The sequence below is a fragment of the Suillus subalutaceus genome, assembly GCF_016647625.1.
Source record: "Suillus subalutaceus strain FC151 chromosome Unknown DFJ58scaffold_93, whole genome shotgun sequence".
NCBI lineage: Eukaryota > Fungi > Basidiomycota > Agaricomycetes > Boletales > Suillaceae > Suillus > Suillus subalutaceus.
This window is the reverse complement of record NW_024540342.1, coordinates 157021-178443: the sequence shown is the minus strand read 5'-3', so window position 1 is coordinate 178443 and position 21423 is coordinate 157021. Positions and strand designations below refer to the sequence as shown.

Here is a 21423-nt window from a genome sequence, read left to right as displayed (position 1 = left end):
ACAAAATAACGAACGAGCTTCAAACTAGACACCTATGTGAATAAATACGATCTGCTGTTCCAGCGGAATTTTATTGCGCAATTTCTTCACAGCCTTGTGCAACGCCATCGCAGCGCGCGTGCAGTCCAATATCCCAGAACCATTCACCAAGTTCCCGTAAAAAGCAGACACAACCTCCTGTGCAACCTTGTCGTCGACAGACCACATAGAACCAATCACACTGCGAAATCCGGAGAATTGCATAGCAGCAGCGAGATGGATAGACTCGTCGGGACTCTTTTCATCGCCCACGGTAGTGTGGCAAGCCGATAAGAATGCAAACTGAGGGTCCTGCCAGTTGGATCGGATGATGTCCTTGACCATCAACGGCCCATCACGCATTGCGAAGGAAGATTCAAATGGTTGTTGTCGATTCGGCATTCCGTGGCAGGCCAGGTGAAGCCACTGGTTATGGTTCAGTGCATCAAATGCACCCTCGACTGTTGCGTCGCTGTCCTCGAGCGACGTGAAGGACGACACGACGGGCGTGAGACTCTGGGCGACAACGGCTAGCTCGGGACCGACACATTTGAGTGGCTTCCCTTCATCCGGGTTTCCTTGACCAATGGCAACAAAATGTTGGGGGGACGCATCTCGAGAAACCTGCTGTCTCGCACGAACAAGTGTCGCCAAAGTGGGGGTGTACGAGGAGATGTAGATGTGAGACAAACTGTCTCTCTTCTTCTCATAGAGTCCTGCTGCATGCAGAGGAAGCAGCGTGAACTCAGCAGTGGGACACCACCAGATACGCGAGCCAGGGTGAACATTTGACACCCTAAGGGCTTGTACTACGGGGCCAACAATGACATGCCAAAGTTTCCGAAGGATGCTGATAAGCTGGTGTTGAGTATCAAAAGAACCAAATTCTTTTGAAAGGGACTGAAACTCGAAGGACAAATCAGAAACTTCGATCTGCGTGATATCAATTGGAACGTGGACAGGATCTCGGTTACTTAGGACAATCAAGGCGTCGCAGCTGTACTGACTAGCATTGACAATGGTGACAGGACCTTCTGCAGCCGCCTTCTGTAGGTCTGAGAAAAGAGGAGGCAGGAGGAACCGAGAAAAGTCGGGAAGCATGCGGATGCGTGAAACCATGTCATCCCATTTAATAGTGAGTTGGCGGATTTGGGGAGACTGGTCTTCAGTAGACTGATCGAACGCATTACGGAGGCGAAAGCTCAGCTGCTTGAACTCTTTCGCCAAGGCTGCACCGGTGTTACGAACCGTGGAAAGCTCATCAAGGGTTGTGCGGAAGCGTGCCAACTGGGTCCAGAATACTGCACGACCTTGCTCCACCAGTTCCACAGCAGTTGTCAGAGCGCCATGACGAACGCTGCAAGAGAAAGTGTCTACAGCAAGCGAAGCCGTTGCGATCCTCACGGCATCGAAATGACGCGACGAAGACGAAAAAAGAGTGACATGCTGATCTAGAAATTTCAATGCACTTTGATATGCAAGCAATGCAGAATCATGATTTGTCTCCTCGGCAGCGGCGGCCCATGACTTAGCAGCGGTAAGATCTGTACGAGAGGCCGCATGAGATATGTGGGGGAGTTGCGAGAACAAGCTAAATGTTTCATCAAGGTCAGATGAAATCCCCTGCTGAGTAAATCTCTCTCGAAAGCTGTTGGCAAGACTGCTGAGAGACGATGATCGAAGGGAGTGACCGGGGGCACAAAGGAGTAGTGCAGCCCGATGGAGCTCAATGCACTCATCAAGATCAGACGGGACGCCTCGCTGCGTGAATCTGTGTCGAAGGCTGAGGGCGAGATTGTTGAGAGACCACGATCGATCAGAATGACCGGCACGACGAAGGAGTAGTGCAGCCAGATGGAGCTCGATGGACTCATCAAGGTCAGACGGGAAGCTCCGCTGCGTGAATCTGTGTCGAAGGCTGCTGGCAAGACTGCTGAGAGAGTATGATCGATCAGAGTGACCAGGGAGACGAAGTAGTAGCGCAGCCCGATGGAGCTCGATGCACTCATCGAGGTCAGATGGGACGCTCCGCTGCGTGAATCTGTCTTCAAGGTTGGGGGCGAGACTGTTGAGAGAATATGATCGATCAGAATGACCAGGGGGACGAAGGAGTAGTGCAGCCCGATGGAGCTCGATGCACTCATCAAGGTCAGATGGAACGCCCCGCTGCGTGAATCTGTCGTCGAAGGCCATTGGGCAAGACTGCTGAGAGAATATGATCGATCAGAATGACCAGGGGGACGAAGGAGTAGTGCAGCCCGATGGAGCCCGATGCACTCATCAAGGTCAGATGGGACACCCCGCTGCGTGAATCTGTGTCGAAGGCTGTTGGCAAGACTGCTGAGAGAGTATGATCGATCAGAATGACCGGGGGGACGAAGGAGTAGTGCAGCCCGATGGAGCTCGATGGATTCATCAAGGTCAGATGGGACGCTCCGCTGCATGAATCTGTGTCGCAGACTGTTGGCAAGACTGCTGAGAGAGTATGATCGATCAGAATTACCAGGGGGGCGAAGGAGTAGTGCAGCCCGATAGAGCTCGATGCACTCATCAAGGTCAGATGGGACGCCCCGCTGCCTGAACCTGTCTAGAAGACTGTTGGCGAGATTGTTGAAAGAGTGTAATCTATCAGAATGACCAGGGGGACGAAGGAGTAGTGCAGCCCGATGGAGCTCGATGCACTCATCAAGGTCAGATGGGACGCCCCGCTGCTTGAACCTGTCCACAAGGCTGAGGGCGAGATTGTTGAGAGTGTATGATCGATCAGAATGACCAGGGGCACATCTCTTCAAGGCCGCTCGACACCGTTCCACATCATCTGTCATGCTATAATACCACAATCAAGTTACACAATGACTGTCAGGAACACAGGGAGGATGAAGCCGAAGAATGCAAGTGGGCGAAGAGAACAAGTACTGTCAGGTTGTCCGCCTTTCATCAGCACAAAACAAGTTTGAATCGCAATGCGCACGCACATTAATGGAAATCCGAGCAATGAAGTAGTCCCAGAGTAGGTCAAGTTGACGTTCAAGGTTGAAAACATCTATGCCTGCAGGCTGCAGCACCTGTGACATCATTAGCACTGTTACTAATTAGTAACGAACATGTGATGTGATGTTTCTCACTAACTAAAGTCTATGCTGCGGTACTTCAGTGAGTTGCACAGCACTCATAGGTGCACATGCATTTGTGGGTAAGAATATTAATGCTGATCTGGCATATATACAACTTCTGGCGAGACACAATTCGCGATGGACGTGATGTATATACTGGAAAATTGGAAACGACCACCCGCCTCATTTGTTGATGTAATTAATAGCCGAGTGTCCGAACTGCGTAAGGGCATTGAATGCACTCCCACTCATCATGCAGCACTGAAATCCAGTGCTCATGAAGAGCTTGGCCCTGGCAGGGTAGACAGACCATAGAAATTTCTCGACATAATTATATGGCCAGTCTGAATTGCCTTCCTGCGATAAGTAAATCATCTATACATCGTACAAGCGTTGTCCGACGATATATGGATCTGCTTATATTGGGATGAAGCTGTAAAAGTCTGAGAACCCAGTCTGGTCTGACTGTTTTCCTTCTGTCTGTCATCGGAGACGAGTGATGCGCTGCGAATCGGCGTGTGATCCAAGTCTTCGACTATTTGCGATGAGCGAAGGATCTTCATCGAGATCAACCGTTCCAAGTCGGTGAAAGCTTGGTATGTGGGCTCACATGTGGTACCATTTTTATCAGCACTAATGTTGCTACCCCTCATGCAACCAAGTTCGTCCAGAGCCGAGGAGAGTTCGTCGGTCTTTATGGAAATTTACGAAAGGGTCTGCGAAAAAAATTCTGTGCGTCGGAGTGGGGCTACCCCCTAGCAGGAGGGTTGTAGGAGCGGAGGTTTGCGGAGGTTTGGGAGTGTAGCGTTCATCACCAGGATAAAAGTATTAGGACGTTCTCAAGTACGTTGATGATGGGTAGCATGATCTCGTCCCATATTGTCCGCAAGAGTACTATTAAATCTGTCCTCAACTCCGCTGGGTTCATCCGAGACGTGCCGTATTGCCCTGGTGGAGTGATCCTTGAGATTCTGCATATCTGCGAGAGCGATAGACGGCAAAGGATCATGATGTAGCTCTCCTGACATTGGGACAGTGATGGCACTGCACAAGTATTGACTCGCAATGAGGACGATGACTGCGCCATGATGAGCTGTCGCTTGCATGTCTTCGTATGAAGGCGGGAGCAGGAATTGTGAGAACGCCCAAAGATTGTGGATTTCAGCCACTGCAGCTCCCCGGTACCTTGTAGGTCGCCTGTACTCTGTTGCTGCCCGATCAGCAGCACCTATGGTTGTGCTGGCTGCGGAACCCTGAGCATCAGATAGGTGTTTGCTAAGCTTTGAGACCTTGCGAGCTAGTTCGGGACTCGTGGACTCGAGATCTTCGAGTGGTATCCTGAGTCGCGAGGCCAGTGACCACTGGTAAAATGACGAAGATAGAAGATGGGCGGAGTGGTGGGCGGAATGGGTGGGAGGGGAAGACGGGGGTGTGGATATGAGGAATGTGGGATTCAGGACATGCTGCGCAGTGCGCGTGTATTTCTGAGGGCCGTTCGGCGCTGGTATGATTACACTGAGCGCTGAGAAGATAGCCGGCTACATATATAGTGTTAATGGGAGAGCATGTGTATAAAGAAGTAGACAATGTCATGATTCAGTCTTCAGCGAAAGTGGCCCGCCAAGGTTGAGGGGGACATACAAGCCTCACAGCGTCTGGCTATGGTTGCTGCTCCTGGACTTGTATCACGGAGTCGTACCACTCATTTAGCACATATAAAATTGAGTGTATTGCCTAACATAATGGATGCAGACAATGCAAACCGCCGAAAACGGCGCGCACAGAAAAGCCGGATGATTATATACGACTCGTTCGATTGAGCCAACAGTGCCATGTGTTATGGAAACACTAGAGACAGTTTGCAGTGAACACGACAAGTCGGCTTCGAGATGGCTGAATGCAGCGCACGATACGACGAGTGATGAAGAGCGTGACTGCGGCCTGGAACAAGAGTCATACTGCCTGCACAAGTGTCGCACAGTCCATTTGTTGGTATAAGTCCACTTTGGCGAGGATTGCAGCGAGACAAGCAGATGTCGAAAATCAAGGAGAAATAAGCCCAGCCACCCATTAGTTTGTGCTGGGCTACATTCAGTCCTTCATCGTGTCCAATGGTGATCAAACTCATCGGAGTTTCAATCCTGTCCGCGAGCAGCATGGTCCAATACTGTCCGATACCGTGACCCTTTAAAATATTATACAGAGACTTGCGATCCTAATGCTGCTTCTCAATCTCACCGTTTGTCGTCTTGATCGTAGCGCTGAAGTCTTAGATTACATTTTAGACTGTTCATCCTATTTGCTGATGTAATAGCAGCAGCATACAGTCAAGCCAGCATACCTGCAGATGAAAGGATCAGAGCAGGGAGAGAATTAGTACAGAGGGTCAAGCTTCAAGTCAAACCGTGCAAGCGCAAGCGCGGACAGCAACTAAAGATGTGTCTTGTTACTTTAGCTACCGCTGCTCACAGTGGAAGCTCGTTGTCTATCAATGTTACATAAAGAGATCAACTCGAAGTCCATCCAGATGCACCTCCCGTACACAACAGAAACTGTCTTAAGCGCATAGATCCAACAACTTACCAAGCTCACCTTGGCTAGTCACCTCATACAGTTCAAACACCATATAATGAACGTTGGAACAACGCTGACATCACGTCGGACTGCCCGCAAATGAGATGTCAGACAGGGGAACACACACGAGTGCGCTAGAGTCGTATGTGTGTGTATTTGTATGCCAGAGATGAAGGTGCATGCGCGTGGCGAGGATGGCGAGGACGATGAATTGGAAACTGTAGGTAGGTAGGTGTTTGGGGATGCTCTTAGTAAGAACTTGCAGCAGGATAAAAATGCGTACTCTTGGAACATTGCTTCGTATCCGTACTGTGGGCGCGGATGATAGATGACTCGGTGATAGATGGATTTGAGGGTTTACGCACTTGAAAGAGCTGCAAGGTGAGGATATTCACCGTTGAGAAAACTTTTGGGATGAGAATTGTTATTTGATGAGCACCGGAAATTGGCCTGAAAAGACGCGTATGTCTTGACTCACACAGACCGCATGCATAGTAGAATATGTTATGCTTCACCAGGACGGCGTACAGATTGCCGTTGGTCGACCGCCAGTTCTGGATAGCGCGTATGAGTGTGAGGCACATGAGACCTGGAGAGCGTCAGTCAGCGCATGTCTATGTAGATATATACACCCTATTCCTAGAGACACACCGAATTCAAGCCCAAGCAAAAGAATAAATGGTATGAAGAGCTGGACAACGGCCGAGCTCTGATAACAACCCGTGATACCTGGGATTGCACTGGTTCTCCCTGTGAAAGTGGAGTGTGAATAATGTACTAGAACATCGAGTCGAAGTTAGGTGCGCGTACACGGTGCGGTGGCAGTAGTGGCAAAGGCAAAGCTTATGGATGATATGACAATGGCCTGACTGATATGTCTCCGCAAGCTCGTGGTGCAGTGAGAATGTGGGACTCACAAGAAAGGTTGCCACCATAGTTGCGAGCACAATTTTGTTGTTGTTCCAGAGCGCATATGTCCTGATGACAAAAATGCCTGTATGAATGTGATCAAGATCACCTGGCTTTTGTAAGGAAGGGAGATATACATTCAGAACAAGTCACTGATATCAGACTGAAGCCTGTGAGAGAAAAGGGTCGGGCTCTGCAAAAATGTGCGTACATGTATGCACGACAGACGTACATGAGCAAATATTGTTCAACAACTGGCATTTCTGCGAGTCATGGAGTCAGCGTCGTTGATCCCACCACCTGTTCACATACATTAGAGTTCTCGTTCGAGATGAAGTTCACTGAAGCACAACATGTCAATTTATAATGACATGTGTAGGTGCTGAAACGCACTATACAGATGCCCGGTGAACAGGAGAAAAGGCACATATCGTGTGACAACATAAAGGCCTTTCACAATGGACCGGCGTGACCGAAGCAAGAACATCCACTATGAACAAATTATTATCGACAATATATCAAGTGAGGCTGAACGAGCACACTACCTCCTGATGAAGTGAACAAGCATAATCGTAGATCTGACAAACGGAGTTTAATGACCGACCGAAATACTTTGCGACAAGCCCACCCAGAATGTAGCCATTGATGCTGAGGTATGTTAGAACAAAGAAGAAGCAGCGTAGACGGTACACACTGTATATGTACTGGCGGCACATGGGTTCTCCATTATTATCAATGACTGTCGGATTCGACAATGAACGCACCGTGCTGGCTTGCAAACTCCTCGCCGCTGTGAGATCGTCCGCCGAATACTGCGCCTGCATTGGGTCGGGAAGCAGAATATGAGTTTGGTGGGCGAAAGAATGCACGTTGTATAGCTTCTTATTTCGTCTGAACGAGATGGGAAAATAGCAAGCCCCGGGCACAATGTGCCTATTATTTAGCATCATGAGGCAAGAAGAATCAAAGCTCTGCCGTTCAAGTTCTGAAAAAAAGTAAGCGATGTCAATCTAAATGCGAGGCATACATATACTGCAGCATTATGATGAGCCATTGTGCTCAGCGGTCCGGCAATAACGACTTGAAGCCCACCCCGAAAATCAAAGAGAAAACTAGGAGATAAAAAAAGAATCGTTGACCGATACTAGCATTAATTATAATCCAATGGTCTGTGTGCACATGACGGTGTGAGTAACGCCGCAAACACTAAAATAGGAAGACGACGGATAGTTCCGTTGTCCGATATCCATGACTATGTCATGGCGGGGATATTGCAATATCCCAGAACACAGTAGAACCAGAATAAGCAGGCAGGCAGAGGCGACGCGGGAATGAGTGCAGTAATAAGCCAGCATACTGAATTGATGGGCATCTCACTAGGCAAGGGGCCGCATCCACCTGTATGTATTGGTAATCACGACATCCATCGTTAAAATTGAGCTTGAAGTTTCCGCCTGCCGCTCTGATGAGCAAACAAAAGGAACCACAACATGCACACTGACCTGGCCTTGACACGATAGCATAAAGCCCAGCATTTTTGCGGCATTGTACCACTCATTCCATGACATATCCGTGTCATTTAACGCAATATACGAGAAGTTGATTAAACGAGACCTGGATTTCGGATATGACTTGGCGGGAAGGGTATCTTTTCCAAAATAACCCGTGCCAAGTTGTAGATTCGTGTTTGAATCCCACATTCGTGCATAGATGTGGTTGAAGGTAAGGGAGGATATTGACGATGGTAGAAAGTAGAAATTGGCTGGGCAACTAGAGAATTCGGTTAAACAGAGGCATTGTAGTTCTCAGTGGCGGTAACAAGAAGTGCAGAGGTCTTGAATGACAAGGGATAGCGATTGCAAAGATAGAAACGATGCTACTTTTAATATCTTCCAGTTTATGCTCAGGAGGGATGAGTTTAACTTACATGGCGCGCAATCCAATAGGAAAAAGAAGAGGAACTTTTGGTTGAACCACTTTCCGCATAAACCCGCTCTCGCTCTTGATTTCTCGTTGACCCGACTTTAACATATTTGTATCTTAGAAATTGTCATTCTAGACCAAGTGGAGGCACCGTAACCCTCTGTCTTGGCACCAGGAGGGGGAGGTGGGGCGAACTGATGGTAGCTGTGTATTCGTTAGCACAGTACGACATTTTAGCTCTTCAATGTGCATATCGGTCTGAGCTTCTCCAGAGGCCTCTTCTTGTTGTTCGCCTTTGACTGGTTCTGGGCGTCCGGTACTACATGACAGGTCGTCCCCCCGTCGACATATCATGGTTCGCCCGTAGTTGTCGATCAGCATAGAAGGAGGAATGGACGACCAGAGGGAGCGCGTTTGGGAGATTGTAAATGATTCAGGGCATAGAAGTCAAATTTCTGTCAGAAACGAATGACTAAATGGAAATGCTAACCAAGCCTCGAGGGGCGTCAGCACAGTATGTAAGTAGTATGCTATCCAACTCTTACTGCGGTTTGTCCGATGAATTGCGCATACACAAGGTGGGTGTGTTCTTCAATGCAGCGGTCACATCGAATATTATCGTCGGTGCTCCTTGAGCTTGAGCTTGAGGTGCTTTTCGAGTTCACCAGTACTAAAATGTAATCCAAAGTGTACTATTGAACTGGTGGCGGTACTGATGTACTATGATCTAGTGGCAGTGATCAGCTCGCTTCGCCCTCCTGCCAAGCTTCGTCGTGCATTGGCATGTTGTTTCGTCTCACCTTTAGGACTTGGCCGTCTTTCAGGCCCAGGAGTCAGGGTGCAAGATAAATCTAAAAGGAAACAAACGTCCACCAAAACGCAGGTTATACAAGATGTAATGACTAAGTACACGATCATCAATCTACACCAAAAGCACCTCTAGTCTCATTAGGTGCCATTTTACTTTCAACTGCCCGAGTCTCACAAACCTGGACCTCACGGTTCCATCAAAGCCTGAGCTGCCTTCCTTGCATTCGCTTTCAGGCCCTCGACCTGCAACTCCATGTTGCGGATCTTTTCCCGTGCTGCGCGGAGCTCACTGTTAAGCCGATCGACTTCAGCTTCTAATACAGTGGTCTTTCCCTAGATATAGCTTAAACGTCATAATTCAGGGTTGATACCAACAATACGTACTTCATCATCAGCTTGCGTTGGCGGAGTGAGGATGACCGGAGACTCTGAGACAGGCGAGGCGGGTCGAGGCACTGGTGCCGACTCAGATCTTGACATAACTGGAGTTTGTGGCACAGGTGTAGGCATGGTGACAGCTTTGGTGACAGGCGGAGGTGCACTGAACGCAGTGGGTGCGGGCGCGTGTGTCGGTGCAGGTGCAGGTGCAGGTGCAGGCGCAGGAGCTGAGGGTGTGAATGTCGATTGTGCACCATTGAACACAGCACCATCCTCAAGACTAACAAGCTTTAAGGCGGCAGTCTTTCCAGCAAAAAACTCGCTTGCCGAGAGAGAAGGCTCTGACGAGGCCGCAGCTGGGTAAATGTCGGATTGGAATGAGTCCGCCTGATGATTGCCGTCAGTGAGGCTATTGTAAGTGTTTCAAGAAATATTTACTTTGCGAGGCACAATAAAAGCGATGGGTTCCACGGATGAACCTGACACCTTGTACGCACGGGCAATCTCGCAATCCGACACGTTAAGGGCACGACGAGGGAGGAAACACATTCCCCGTTGGGGATCTGGAGATTTGTGCTCTGCCAGCGCGAATAGCGAGTCGCTCTCGTACTCATAATACCGGATGTTTCCATCGCTGTTGGATTTAAATTAACCAGGAAAAACAAATGCATCCGACTTCGCCTTACCCTTTGCCAGCTAGAAGCAATGATATGAGAAAAGACGAGTCCTAAGTACATGCGAGACGCTCACCCAGGAAAAGAATGCCATTGTCGCTCCAGAAAGGCATGATGACACCAGCAGACTGATCAATAGTCATCGTCTTTACATTTCCAAGACCCCCCGTTTCCCAGATGGAGACTTGACGGTCGCTCATCTTGCTAAAGCCAGTAGTCACGATCTTGTCAAGATCGCCCATCCACGCGACACGAGCGCCTTTAATACCGCCATGCGCCTCAGTGGTGCGAACAGCTTCGCCTCCTGCACGAGGATCGAATAGACGAAGTTTTTTGTCTCTACAGGTCGTCGCCATTAGTGTGCCGGTAGGATTGAAGGCGAGACACTGGATGGTATCGTTGTGTCCGGTGAGAACAGAGCGTGGGCGATCGGTATCAGCAAGATCCCAAAGCTTAACCGTGTGTTCGCTGGACGCACTAGCGAGGACGTTAGATGCGGTGGGGTGGAAGAGAACCTGGCCGATCTTGCGTGGTGATGCATCGATGCGGGCGACAGGGTCAAAGTCTTCTGGTACCCAATGATCCTGGCCCCAGCCTTCAAAGGCGGAAGACTCGACCTTCCATATCATGACCTTGCCATCTTCACCACCCGAGGCAACGATAGAGTCGTTATGTGGGGACCAATCAGTGTCGAGGACGGGGGCAGTGTGACTACGAGCGAGGGGAATAACATCAGGAAGCTTGTACGGGAAATTTGGGATAGCTGCAAAAGGGGAGGGAAGGGGAAGTATTGCGAATGCGCCACCTCCGGATGCATTCCAGTTAACGCTGATGTATCGCTGGGGGGGGAATATCAGCAAAGGACGGACGTGAAGAGGGAAAGTGGTCACCCCAGAGGCAGAAACGAGATTCGTGTCCCATGCGCTGCCAGAGACCTTCACATTGTCATATCCGTGTTCTTTCTTTGCTGTCTGTCCGAAGACATGGCTGTGGGAGACGCGATCAGTCTCTCGGCGCACTGCAATCTTGGGCATGTGCTCACCGATACTTAGATGCACGAACAAATCGAGACATCGTCCGCGATTATCTGCAAACGACGAATACTTGACAGACGAACAGAACGAAACCGTATCCTGTGCTGTTGCAACGCAGCAACTTATGCCCTGCGGCTCTCGCCAATTAAAGTGTTTCGCACAGATGCTAATAGAGACTCTTACATGTTCGGGAATCACCGAAGTGGGGTTTACAGCGTGTGAAAGTTACGCGGGAAGGGGGGTCGTACTCTGGGGCCCGAGTCTCAGACTCTCAGTCAACTCTTGAATATTGAAATTGGTTTTTGTGTGCAGTTTCCTCTATTACATACCCCCAGAATTGACTCACATCAGGTAATATGTCAAGTTTATCCGATCCGGCAAAATAATACCGTCATAGAATAATACCAGCGCTTCATCGAGTTCCTCAGTGACTCCAGTTCCACTTGGATGGACAACGACAAGCTCATCTATCATCATACGATGTACAAAAAATTATGCTTGCTCAATCTATTGGCCTGAGAGTGGACAAGATTGAACTTTCTGCAAGTTGTGGGTCGTGTCGTGCAATCATCAATGGTCGCTAGTGACATAGACTGGAATTCGGCAAGCCAAGAAGCATTCCCGGGCCATGTTGTTAATTCAAATTTTCAAAGGATCACGATTAAATAATTGTTCAACCAGATGGCAGAGAACGCTTTAGTGGAACTTGAGGAATTATAGGAGATGAGTAAGCCCTCTCGACCTTTCAATGATCACTCAATCGTCTGCCCGCCATCAAACTCTTGAGACAAGTGACCCAAGGTCTTACATCCTCTAGTCATTTGTTTCTCGCAAGTAGCTTCATAATTTTTCTGTCTTGTCCCATGCAACACCAGTCTCAACACTATACACGAAGATATGTAGCAACGGCTATCACAAAGCCAGTCCATTAATAGTAACAGTAAGTTTGAGGGGTATGATATCTACTGTAGATTCCAAGATCAAAATACCAAATGCGACAGTCCGGTATCCCAAACTTTATGCCTGTGGAATGAACTTGAGCATGACCCACACGATAAGAGCGCTTAGGCCCAGCATAAGCAACATTGCGCCAACGAGATAGGCAGCCAGCTCCCATGGGAACAAGTCCTGGGGCAAGGGTGCGTTCCTTGGATCAGCGACAAGACGCTGTGCCGCCCTCTTCTCTTCTGCTCTGAAGATGACTGTTCTCTTGTCTGCAGAGTCGTATATCGGCCCCTTTTCGCCGAGCATAACGAATGAAGGGAAATTTTGTTCACACCATTGCTCGATCTGAATAATGATGTTTAGTCATAGACGAACGATGTGAGGGCGCGCGTGAAGTACCTTGCAGCACATCACTGAAATTTTGAGGAAATTTGGATCATGCGGTTTGGCCTTGTGGTGGATCTTCCGTGCGTACTCCCGGAAGATCAAGGCGACTTCTCTGGTATTTGTTGACCGCATGATAAGCTGCGGTGTGTCAGCATACCTAAATAGATTATATGTGAATATGACGTACGTGAGCAGCCTCCGCTTTCCGTATCTTGATGTTACGCTGGAACATTTCTGGGTTCATAAAGCAAAGCGCCAATGTGGCCATTGCCATGGAGACGGGGACTGCGCAGAACACGAACACGCTCTGGTTTTTGAGTAGGCGCAGGTAGTCCAAAGAATCGCATGCATGTCGCAGAGCATCGAGGACCATGCCGCTTTGTATCCACGTGGCATGCTCAACGTCACCCTTCTCGTACATATCTTTCATTTCGTTGAAACCGTATTTAGCCCAAATTTCTCGAGGCCAAAAGAAGCGTTTCTCCTCGACGTCTTCCCTAAAATCACGGATGATATTAGTCTTTTGGAGGAGAAGGCCCATAGAGTTTGCTAGCTCGAGTTCATCGCAGAGAAAAGACGCTTCCTTGCCTGAAGCTGACCAAATGCGAGTGAGGCCTTCACCTACCAGACCTGCGACGTAGTGACAATAGAGGTCATAGTCCGCAATAGTCTCGAGGTAAACAGTGCCGTTGGTTGCGGCTTTATGTGCGTAATCCGCCATGCCGTTCTCCATTTTCTGACAGATGTCAAGAATGACAGTCTTGTATCTGTGGTAGGTATTAGATGGAAGAGCGTGAATGAAGATGTGAACGTACTGGGGTGGCAGTCTATTGACTTCATCCACGATAATGTGATATTCGAGGAGCAGGTTTCGATCTTTCTCATCAGGGCCGTTCTCTGTAAAGTTCCAGCCAGGGGTTATCGTTAAGTTATGGAATTGGCGGAGTATTGGCTGCTTCTTTTCGTCGGGGATAGTCATGTCGTCTTCAATTGTGTCCAGGCCGCGCAGAATGAGGTAGTACATGCAAATCTGGAAAGTCAAGGATCAATCATGAGGATGAGTTAGAATGGATGATTATTGGTTAAAACTGCAAACATGGGCAGAGACCTATGCAAAAAAGAAACACAAAAGAGGCAAAGTGCTTACCGTCCTTGCAAGGTCGCCGTCAAGCTCCTTGATGACAGCCGCAAAACTTCTGCTTGTCATATCAAGGAATTCCCAGCAACGGCGCATAGAGGCTCGATCCCAGCCTGACGTGGGGTGCTCTTGCTGAGCGGTAATGTCGCGTTTCGTCTCATGGTAAAGGTAGAAATGAACAAGAGTTCTGAACTCAAGAGGATGTGTCAAGAGAAGACCTAGCATTGAAGTCAATTTTCCCATGGTTGCAGACGTCGAGAATTAGTTGTAAAAGATGGTTTGGAGGCCGCAGTGGTGTTGAATAAAAAGAGAGCACTTGCCAGCTGTCGCTTCTCCACCTGAAGTGAAATGAATTGAACGCGGTCGAACCACAAAAACGTCGCCTGGCGCTAATGAATCAGGCCTGCACCGCCCGGAAATTCCCGGGCCGTGGGGTAAAAGGTCGGCTTGCCAACAACACTAGGATAGAGCACCTGCCTGTACCTGCTTGCCCTCACTATTAGCTAGTTGTCTAGTAGCACTGTGTATACAAACCAATAAAAACCTGATACGCTTTTCAAACTCCATCAATGCAGAGTGAGAGAAAATTGACAGAAGAACTTCAAGAAAGGAGTTTGAATATGGTTAAGGTCGCCATCACGGGAACGCCCTAGTAGTATACCAGTAGTACTGTTTCCTTACTTGAAAGGAAGGATCATCATCAACATAGCCCGGGCCTAAACCATCAGCGTTCATCGAACTCCAACCAACAAGTTGCAGAACATGGACGATATAGCCCATCCTCCAGTCCGTCTGCAAGCCGCCTCATCAGTCCCAATCTCATCCAAACACGCTCTTTCTCTCGTTAATAATTTCCTCGACGATTTTCAAGCTCGTAGCACACCCTCCAAGGGTAGTGATACTTCAATCACTGCCCAACTTCAGAAGCTGAGTAAAGCGCTTGAAGAGGAGTGCATCCGACAATCAAATTGACAATGTCACGAGGTGAGCACTGAGCTGATCTTACTCATGGTATGCTTATCATAACGCGGACTGACCCATACATGTAGATTTGGATAAATATATAGGAGACGGTCGAAAAATACCAGCCTTAGACCGTAGACTAAAAGAAAATGTTGAAGCACACCGCGAGACTATGGCTCAAATTCAGTTTTCCATGCGTATAGCATACACTCATGTCCCGCGCACGTCCGTACTAAGGCTGAGTGATGGCATTCGATAACCGAAATACTAAGAAATCTGGGAGATCTGACCTAGACTTGACCGTCGGACTAAAACCTTCCCTTGGCACTGTCACGAGCTCCCTTCTTGGCATAAACTACAGTACTTCGGTCCTTGATAAGATGCACCAGGATAGAACGACACGGGCATCCTTGAGATTTGTAAGTGTTCTCGCTGTTCCGCACTTGTCAATTGATAGCACATGTTCTCCAAAGAACAATGAATGTATCACACGAATGACTTTCGCTTATCTGTCTCGAATCTCGATATTCTTAGATGCTATGATAAAAATGAAAGCAAGCAGTATCTCCTGCAGTCTCACAGCTCCACTTGTTTCGTGTTTGTGACAATGTCTCAATACACAGATTTCAAGCCCATTCTTGGTGCGAAATCATCATTTTCTCGAGTTACTCATTCACTCACTCCATGGATCAGACCAGAGCGTTGGATACGGTGTGGTTATCGGTGCGTTATCAAAAATCCGATCGGCGTCAATCTCTAGATTCACTTCCAGGAGTCGGGTTTTTCTTTGCCCTCGTTATGTTATGTTTGACCGCGGTGCAATCTAACTTCTCTCGATATACTCCAAGTTCATCTGAAGAGTTCACGGTTCGTCGCATTATGCTCGTGCACGCCATATAATGGGACTGCTTCCAGAGTGCTTCCCGTAGCGTCAAAGTGCGTCAGTCTTCCTAGCCAAATAGGACTTTCGCTTATTTTCCCATGCTTAGCCCGGGTTAGTGTGCTGCGGGATGTAAGTCATCTTCGTCTGCACATCTAGACACCTGTGACGCATCATCGCAGTGTTAGCGCCTGGACATGGAGCGCGACTCTCCTTCAGTCTAGCACTGCAGCTTATACATTTGGTATGGATTATAACGCGAGCTCGGGCAATACACGCTGATCGTGCCTAGGTGTCAGCGGCCCTTGGTCAGCCAGTTCATGCCTCCTCAAGCTTTGACTGATCAAAATTCCTTAAGGTGGTACGGTGCGGGCGGTTCTATTCAAGTGGCGATGTTTGGAATGGTGGCTGCCAAAGTCAAGATGAACGCAAACGGCGCTCATACATTCTTGGAGGTATGTTACGTACACTACACGTGAGACTGGCCTGTCAACTTTTCTATAGATTGTCAAAGTTCGCTTCGGTACCGCAGCCCATATCGTGTTTACGATATATGCGTTCATCTGCGTTCTTGTTGTATGCGGATCTCTCTTAGGTGAGATTGCCGCGTGTGTCGAGATGGTCACTGACGCGTGTTTCAGTGGGAGGCGCCGCTACCGTGAATGCCCTCACCGGCATGAACATACTTGCTGCGTATTTTCTGTTGCCGATCGGCATCGCGGTCTATGTCGTATTCGGTGGATTGCGTGCCACCTTTATCTGTGATTGGACCCATACCATCATTCTATTCGCCATCATTTACACCTTCGTCTTCCGTGCATAGTAGGTGAAGTCCCCATGTCACAGGGATGTGCTACTGAGAATCTGCGCAAATACAGCGGGACATCACCGGAGATTGGTAGCTTAAGTCGAATGTATGAGTTGCTCACACAAGCTGCAATTGATGTGCCTGTCCCCGGTAACGCAAATGGAAGTTATATGACCATGAAGTCGAATCAGGTGGGCGGATGGCATTAGCTCATTTACTCTGTCACATCATTCGGTGCTCATTCCTGTCAGGGTCTTGTCTTCGGAGCGTCAGCATTGCTTTCGGGATTTGCCGGCGTATTTTGTGATCAGGGTATGTTATAGATTTACCTCATGTTTAGTCTTCTGACGTGGCGCGCGCAGGATACTGGCAAAGGGTAAATAACGTATATTTACACATCAGCTGTCAACTCATGTGTCAAGGCAATTGCAAGTCACCCTAAAGGAACAACTAAAGCTTATGTATTTTCATCCCTTCATTTACCGAATGATGCAACGCTTACCACAATGTCACAGATGCTTGGTGGTCTCTCTTGGTTTGCCGTTCCTTGGGCTTTCGGATCTTGCCTCGGTCTGAGTGCCCGAGCGCTTCAAAGCAGTGTAGTGTTTCGTGTGCCGCCTTCTCAGCGCCAAGTTAACGTCACCTTAGCCTTTGTTCCCGACATACCCGTCCCCTTTGTCACCGCAACAAACAAGTGCAGGACTTGCCGCACCGGCTGCGGCTGCGGTGCTGATGGGAAAGGGCGGAGCTGTGGCGCTGTTGCTAGTGGTTTTGTGAGTCACAAAAAACTAAAAACCTTAGACATTAACCGTAATTATATTTTCTGCAGCATGGCCGTAACATCTGCTGCTAGCGCTGAGCTCATCGCAGTATCGAGTATTGTGTAAGTTTGGCTCATGCACGATTTCTGCGCACGCGCTCACCCAATGTAAGGTCGTATGAGTAAGACTTGTATGCCACATTGGCCGTTGTCATGACTCATTTAAATGTAGTATCTATCGTACCTATTGGCATCCACAGGCGACGGGTGCAGAGATTGTTCGTGTTTCACACTACGTAATTTGTGCATGGGCGATATGGATGGGGTGCTGGGCGACCATAGTAAATACTTTTTCCAGTCACTCATGGGGAATGTATTGATTTGCGTCGTAGCTCTATCAAGCGAACATCGACCTGGGTTGGGTGAGAACATTCCCTGACATTATTCCACCGATACTGAACCGGGTTACCCCAGTTGTACTATGTTCAGTGCGTGGCCCATTTGACAAATCAACTTAACACGCTTACTCTTCATGGGGTGGCGCAGGGGAATAGTGCTTAGTCCCGCAGTCATCCCTATCATCCTCACGGTATGGTGGTCTAAGCTCACGCGCACCGGGCTTTTGTGCGGCTCCATTATCGGGGCTATCCTCGGAATGCTTGCATGGATGATCGGCTGCTGGAAGATCAACGGAGAGTATTTTCGGTTCCGTCTGCAAAGACCTTCGTGATGACAAGCTATCTCATATTGCAGGCGCCATCACCATAGCTAACCTCGCATTGCCGATATCCGCTGTATGCAGTGGTCTTACTGGTTTTATGTTCTCGGGGCTCATTACTGTCTTCGTGTCTCTGTTGAGTAAGCGGCCAGTCGCAACGCGCCTGCATGCAACTGATGATGACCGTGTCAGAACCTGATAATTATGATTTCGAAGGGACTCGGGCTATTGCAATGCTGGACAATTCGGAAAATAACGACCCCAATTCAGATGTGGCATCTGCCGAGAAGCGCGAAAAAGTGCCGTCAGATTTCGAGCTAGGGCCTACGGATCCAGTTGCCCAAGAGGACCCCCTCTGTCATGACACCCTGCAGAGGGTGTTCAGGCGAGCGGCATGGTATTCATCAGCAATGTCTGTCATCGTCATTCTTATTGGTTGGTTCCACCGCTTGCGTTGCCATGCAGACTCTTACCTAGACCTTCCAGTCCCGTTGACCATGTTTTTCACGAACTACGTGTTCAGCGAGCGGTTTTACACATTTTGGGTGACATGCTCCATGTGAGTATCAATCAAACTAGATGCACGAACTTCAATTGATGATGACGGCGAAGCGTGTGGGTTTTCATGAGCGGGACGTTCAGCGTTATTCTTCCCTTGCTGGAGTCGCGGAAGGAGATGGTTGCGATCTTGAAGAGACTCGGAAGGTTTGTGTCTACGAAATTGTACATAAAATCGTGATCAAATTCGCGGGTAATCGACTAATCGACCCTGTGTCGTTGCATAGAGGAATATTATTCAAACAATACCCTGATCACTGAGCCTGAGCCATTCAATGCTGTGAACACCGTTTTTGTTGCATGTCCTCGATCTGAGCCTATCTTTCTTCATAAACACATGCACAAAACAAAGTTCAAGTTCAACTGTTAGGCACGTTCATCCGCCGACTCGGGTAATCGTGGAACCCACATTGCGTACACTATATCTGCGGACGGACCGAAGCCTTTAAGGGGTAGAAACTAGTAGAAAGGGGGAATTATTTGTAAGCAGTTCGGAACGGCACCTCTTGGACTAATTCCAAAGCTACTACTTCGTTGATCGGCACTATCGCGTCGGCAGCCAGTGACTCAGGCTTATAGTTTGTGCCTTGACTTAGTTGACTCGGCGGACTGTGTCGGATAATAGATATTAGTTATTTGACTTCCAATTCAACGCGCGCACTTATGGCATGCTAGTACTCTTAGTCAGGGTCAGGGTGACCCTAGGTTCGTCGGGTCTGCTCACGAATACATATATGAGTCTTCACTATGTCAATTGCTCGATAATTAATTCCTCTGACCGTCCAACTTCGTAGTGGGGCAGTTTCGGACTTTCGTCTGTCACTTCTTTATTATTCCTTGTTCAACTTCAGTCGCTCCTTTACTTGGCATTGCCGGTTCCTGCTTGCGCCAGTGATGTCCGACCCCTCCGTCGATCCTATTGCACGCAACATTGCTATAATGACAAGTACGTTAGAATCGTTGTCTGAACATTCTTCCAGTTTGATTTAGACTCATCAGCGATATTCACTGGGCTCATGGTCTCTGAGTATATGTGGTCTCTATCCGATGAAACCAGGCTGGTCTGGCCGTGAGTACTTGTCCGCGTATTGATAAACGCTGTCGATGAGTATTTTATGATCAACAGGCGATTTTGGAAGACCATAGAAGCCAAGAATTTTGTGGTGATCAGGTATGCCGGTTTAACCGGACAAATGTGAGCGGTTCGACAACTCAAGGTCGTGTGCTCACTTCTGTCGCTCGCTAGCTTCAACATCTGGTTTGCGTTTAGGATGGCCTCGGGGGTTCCAAACAGTCCGTCCGCTTGCATAGCATGGTGCTTGTACCAGACTGTGACGACCCAGTGTCTGCTATTTTCAGTGCAGTTATTACTTATGCGGCGGGGTGCGTGGCTCTCGGTCTTACTTTGGGTGACTGTTGATTTACCCTCATTGCAGTGTACAAAATGTTCAACAAAAGCAAATCTATCTTTGCACTCTCGGTCATCTTCAGCGGCACGCAGTTGGCCGCTATGGCTGCCAGCGCTCGATTGTTTATAACTGGCACTGGCTATTCCCCCACTTGCGTCATAATCTCGTCTCATCACAGTCGGAACTTTGTCGGGTGAGAATTTTTGCACCTCTTGTATATCTGATCGCCGAGTCGAGAACCAGCGTCTCAATCATTGTGACCTTTATGTTCATCCTTGTTACAATGCTATGGCGGTTCTTCGGAACCACATCCAGCGGGTCGGAAGCTCTGCGTGCTTGGCTCAGGCTTGCAGTCCGCGACGGCAGCTGCACGATCTTTGCGATAATGGGTAGGTTTGCTGTACTTATTTGTTCATATACACTCATCACTCCAGTAATCATCATCTTTATGTTTCTCTGCAACATGCGCGTCATCGACACAAAGATGAGTGGAAACATCATCTTTTAGTAAGTATTGCGTGTACCGCAGGTTTCTTTGCTCACTGAATTTCGTTAGCGTACTAATTCTCTGCCTTTGGTTTGCTGTTGAGTGCGCGATCTTAGGCGGACATTCTCTTCCTCATTCACTTTTTCAGGCTGGACGTATAGTTCTTCACCAAGAGAAACTGCGTAAAATCCAAGAATCCCAGATGGGTGACGTTAATGATCCAAGTCGGTGGACTCAGTCGATCGAGGTGGACCTTGATGACATTGCCATTGCATCTTTTGATGACCCAGATGCATGTCCGCCGAGCCCCTCCAGCTTGGAGGTCGAGTCGACCGAAGTTTCCACCCCGCTCGACTTTATGTCAGACGCAGGAACGAGGGACATCGCTGACGAACACCTTTACGAGTGGGAGGAGGACAATGTGCCGCTGACGAGCTGTGCACCTACATTCGTGCTCATCGAAAGACGTATCGGTGGTGAGGGATCAGGTTCCACAGAGTAAAATAAATCCATTCGTTTTATGAGACAATCATGAGTTCCGTAGTACATGACATATTGCTAATAGTTTCAAATTGCCAGGCATGTAGTGCCACCTTTGAAGTGAGATGCACAGATAGTCACCCGGGTTCCGGAACGCAGCCTGCATGAGGCATGATACCTTTCAGTACTAAGGACTTAGTAGACCTTCCGGGTCAGCGAGTGCTTATGCTATTTTCACGAAGGCAGTAACAATCCACCTGTACCGCTGATTGCCGCGGTTTCGTACCCGTGCGCTCCGGCGAAACGTTGTCACACGCTAGATACTATGACACGCCACTGACTCTTTGATCAGACTGCTATGGAGGTCGGTGAGTGGAAAGTACTGTGTGAGGCTTCGAAATGTTTGATACTTGCGTAATCTGAAGTGCACATGTCACTGTCTTACGTGTCCCGTGCA

General features: G+C 48.6%; 9 protein-coding genes across 9 annotated transcripts; 3 read left to right on the top strand and 6 right to left on the bottom strand.

The window, feature by feature from the left end:
* Positions 1 to 24: 24 nt before the first annotated feature.
* Positions 25 to 2843, bottom strand: DFJ58DRAFT_730735 (CHAT domain-containing protein; the record flags this gene model as incomplete). Its single annotated transcript, XM_041385936.1, has 2 exons — positions 25 to 2194; positions 2296 to 2843. 2 exons carry the CDS (start codon positions 2841 to 2843, stop codon positions 25 to 27), a joined length of 2718 nt encoding a protein of 905 aa, XP_041241242.1.
* A 1652-nt stretch (positions 2844 to 4495) lies between these two features.
* Positions 4496 to 5240, bottom strand: DFJ58DRAFT_800266 (uncharacterized protein; the record flags this gene model as incomplete). The annotated part of the gene is made up of 1 exon (XM_041390809.1): positions 4496 to 5240. A coding segment is annotated over exon 1 (223 nt), but the record flags the coding sequence as incomplete, so codon positions are not given.
* A 123-nt stretch (positions 5241 to 5363) lies between these two features.
* Positions 5364 to 7730, bottom strand: DFJ58DRAFT_504362 (uncharacterized protein). The gene is made up of 15 exons (XM_041380724.1): positions 7379 to 7730; positions 7309 to 7318; positions 7243 to 7262; positions 7160 to 7192; positions 7008 to 7104; positions 6927 to 6955; positions 6847 to 6877; positions 6752 to 6784; positions 6623 to 6699; positions 6516 to 6570; positions 6357 to 6455; positions 6184 to 6294; positions 6071 to 6111; positions 5989 to 6014; positions 5364 to 5923 (listed from the first exon to the last, which is right to left on the bottom strand). Exons 1-15 carry the CDS (start codon positions 7562 to 7564, stop codon positions 5785 to 5787), a joined length of 987 nt encoding a protein of 328 aa, XP_041241240.1. The 5' UTR covers positions 7565 to 7730; the 3' UTR covers positions 5364 to 5784.
* Positions 7731 to 8095: 365 nt separating this feature from the next.
* On the bottom strand, positions 8096 to 8398 carry DFJ58DRAFT_620683 (uncharacterized protein; the record flags this gene model as incomplete). Its single annotated transcript, XM_041381032.1, has 1 exon — positions 8096 to 8398. A coding segment is annotated over one exon (303 nt), but the record flags the coding sequence as incomplete, so codon positions are not given.
* Positions 8399 to 9376: 978 nt separating this feature from the next.
* Positions 9377 to 11583, bottom strand: DFJ58DRAFT_800261 (uncharacterized protein). Its single transcript, XM_041390808.1, has 7 exons — positions 11442 to 11583; positions 11290 to 11386; positions 10476 to 11238; positions 10412 to 10421; positions 10164 to 10359; positions 9732 to 10112; positions 9377 to 9680 (listed from the first exon to the last, which is right to left on the bottom strand). The coding sequence occupies exons 1-7, from the start codon at positions 11471 to 11473 to the stop codon at positions 9534 to 9536; spliced, it is 1626 nt and encodes a 541-aa protein (XP_041241238.1). The 5' UTR covers positions 11474 to 11583; the 3' UTR covers positions 9377 to 9533.
* A 670-nt stretch (positions 11584 to 12253) lies between these two features.
* DFJ58DRAFT_800260 (squalene synthase) lies at positions 12254 to 14556 on the bottom strand. Its single transcript, XM_041390807.1, has 6 exons — positions 14438 to 14556; positions 13913 to 14386; positions 13581 to 13795; positions 12953 to 13532; positions 12778 to 12903; positions 12254 to 12723 (listed from the first exon to the last, which is right to left on the bottom strand). Exons 2-6 carry the CDS (start codon positions 14144 to 14146, stop codon positions 12451 to 12453), a joined length of 1428 nt encoding a protein of 475 aa, XP_041241237.1. The 5' UTR covers positions 14147 to 14386; positions 14438 to 14556; the 3' UTR covers positions 12254 to 12450.
* Positions 14557 to 14574: 18 nt separating this feature from the next.
* DFJ58DRAFT_800257 (uncharacterized protein) lies at positions 14575 to 15100 on the top strand. The gene is made up of 2 exons (XM_041390806.1): positions 14575 to 14887; positions 14953 to 15100. The coding sequence occupies exon 1, from the start codon at positions 14666 to 14668 to the stop codon at positions 14873 to 14875; it is 210 nt and encodes a 69-aa protein (XP_041241236.1). The 5' UTR covers positions 14575 to 14665; the 3' UTR covers positions 14876 to 14887; positions 14953 to 15100.
* A 353-nt stretch (positions 15101 to 15453) lies between these two features.
* DFJ58DRAFT_800248 (Na+/solute symporter) lies at positions 15454 to 18790 on the top strand. The gene is made up of 26 exons (XM_041390805.1): positions 15454 to 15507; positions 15560 to 15589; positions 15639 to 15733; positions 15782 to 15802; positions 15856 to 15878; positions 15929 to 15990; positions 16039 to 16054; positions 16105 to 16201; positions 16251 to 16341; positions 16388 to 16568; positions 16625 to 16745; positions 16806 to 16866; positions 16917 to 16930; positions 16977 to 17015; positions 17070 to 17153; positions 17203 to 17327; positions 17384 to 17437; positions 17488 to 17496; positions 17547 to 17655; positions 17707 to 17736; positions 17789 to 17802; positions 17861 to 18005; positions 18067 to 18172; positions 18225 to 18467; positions 18519 to 18591; positions 18645 to 18790. The coding sequence occupies exons 1-26, from the start codon at positions 15474 to 15476 to the stop codon at positions 18769 to 18771; spliced, it is 2004 nt and encodes a 667-aa protein (XP_041241235.1). The 5' UTR covers positions 15454 to 15473; the 3' UTR covers positions 18772 to 18790.
* Positions 18791 to 19236: 446 nt separating this feature from the next.
* Positions 19237 to 21090, top strand: DFJ58DRAFT_800229 (uncharacterized protein). Its single transcript, XM_041390804.1, has 9 exons — positions 19237 to 19536; positions 19590 to 19659; positions 19717 to 19785; positions 19837 to 19973; positions 20027 to 20192; positions 20243 to 20388; positions 20434 to 20506; positions 20556 to 20583; positions 20635 to 21090. The coding sequence occupies exons 1-9, from the start codon at positions 19485 to 19487 to the stop codon at positions 20986 to 20988; spliced, it is 1095 nt and encodes a 364-aa protein (XP_041241234.1). The 5' UTR covers positions 19237 to 19484; the 3' UTR covers positions 20989 to 21090.
* Positions 21091 to 21423: the final 333 nt, after the last annotated feature.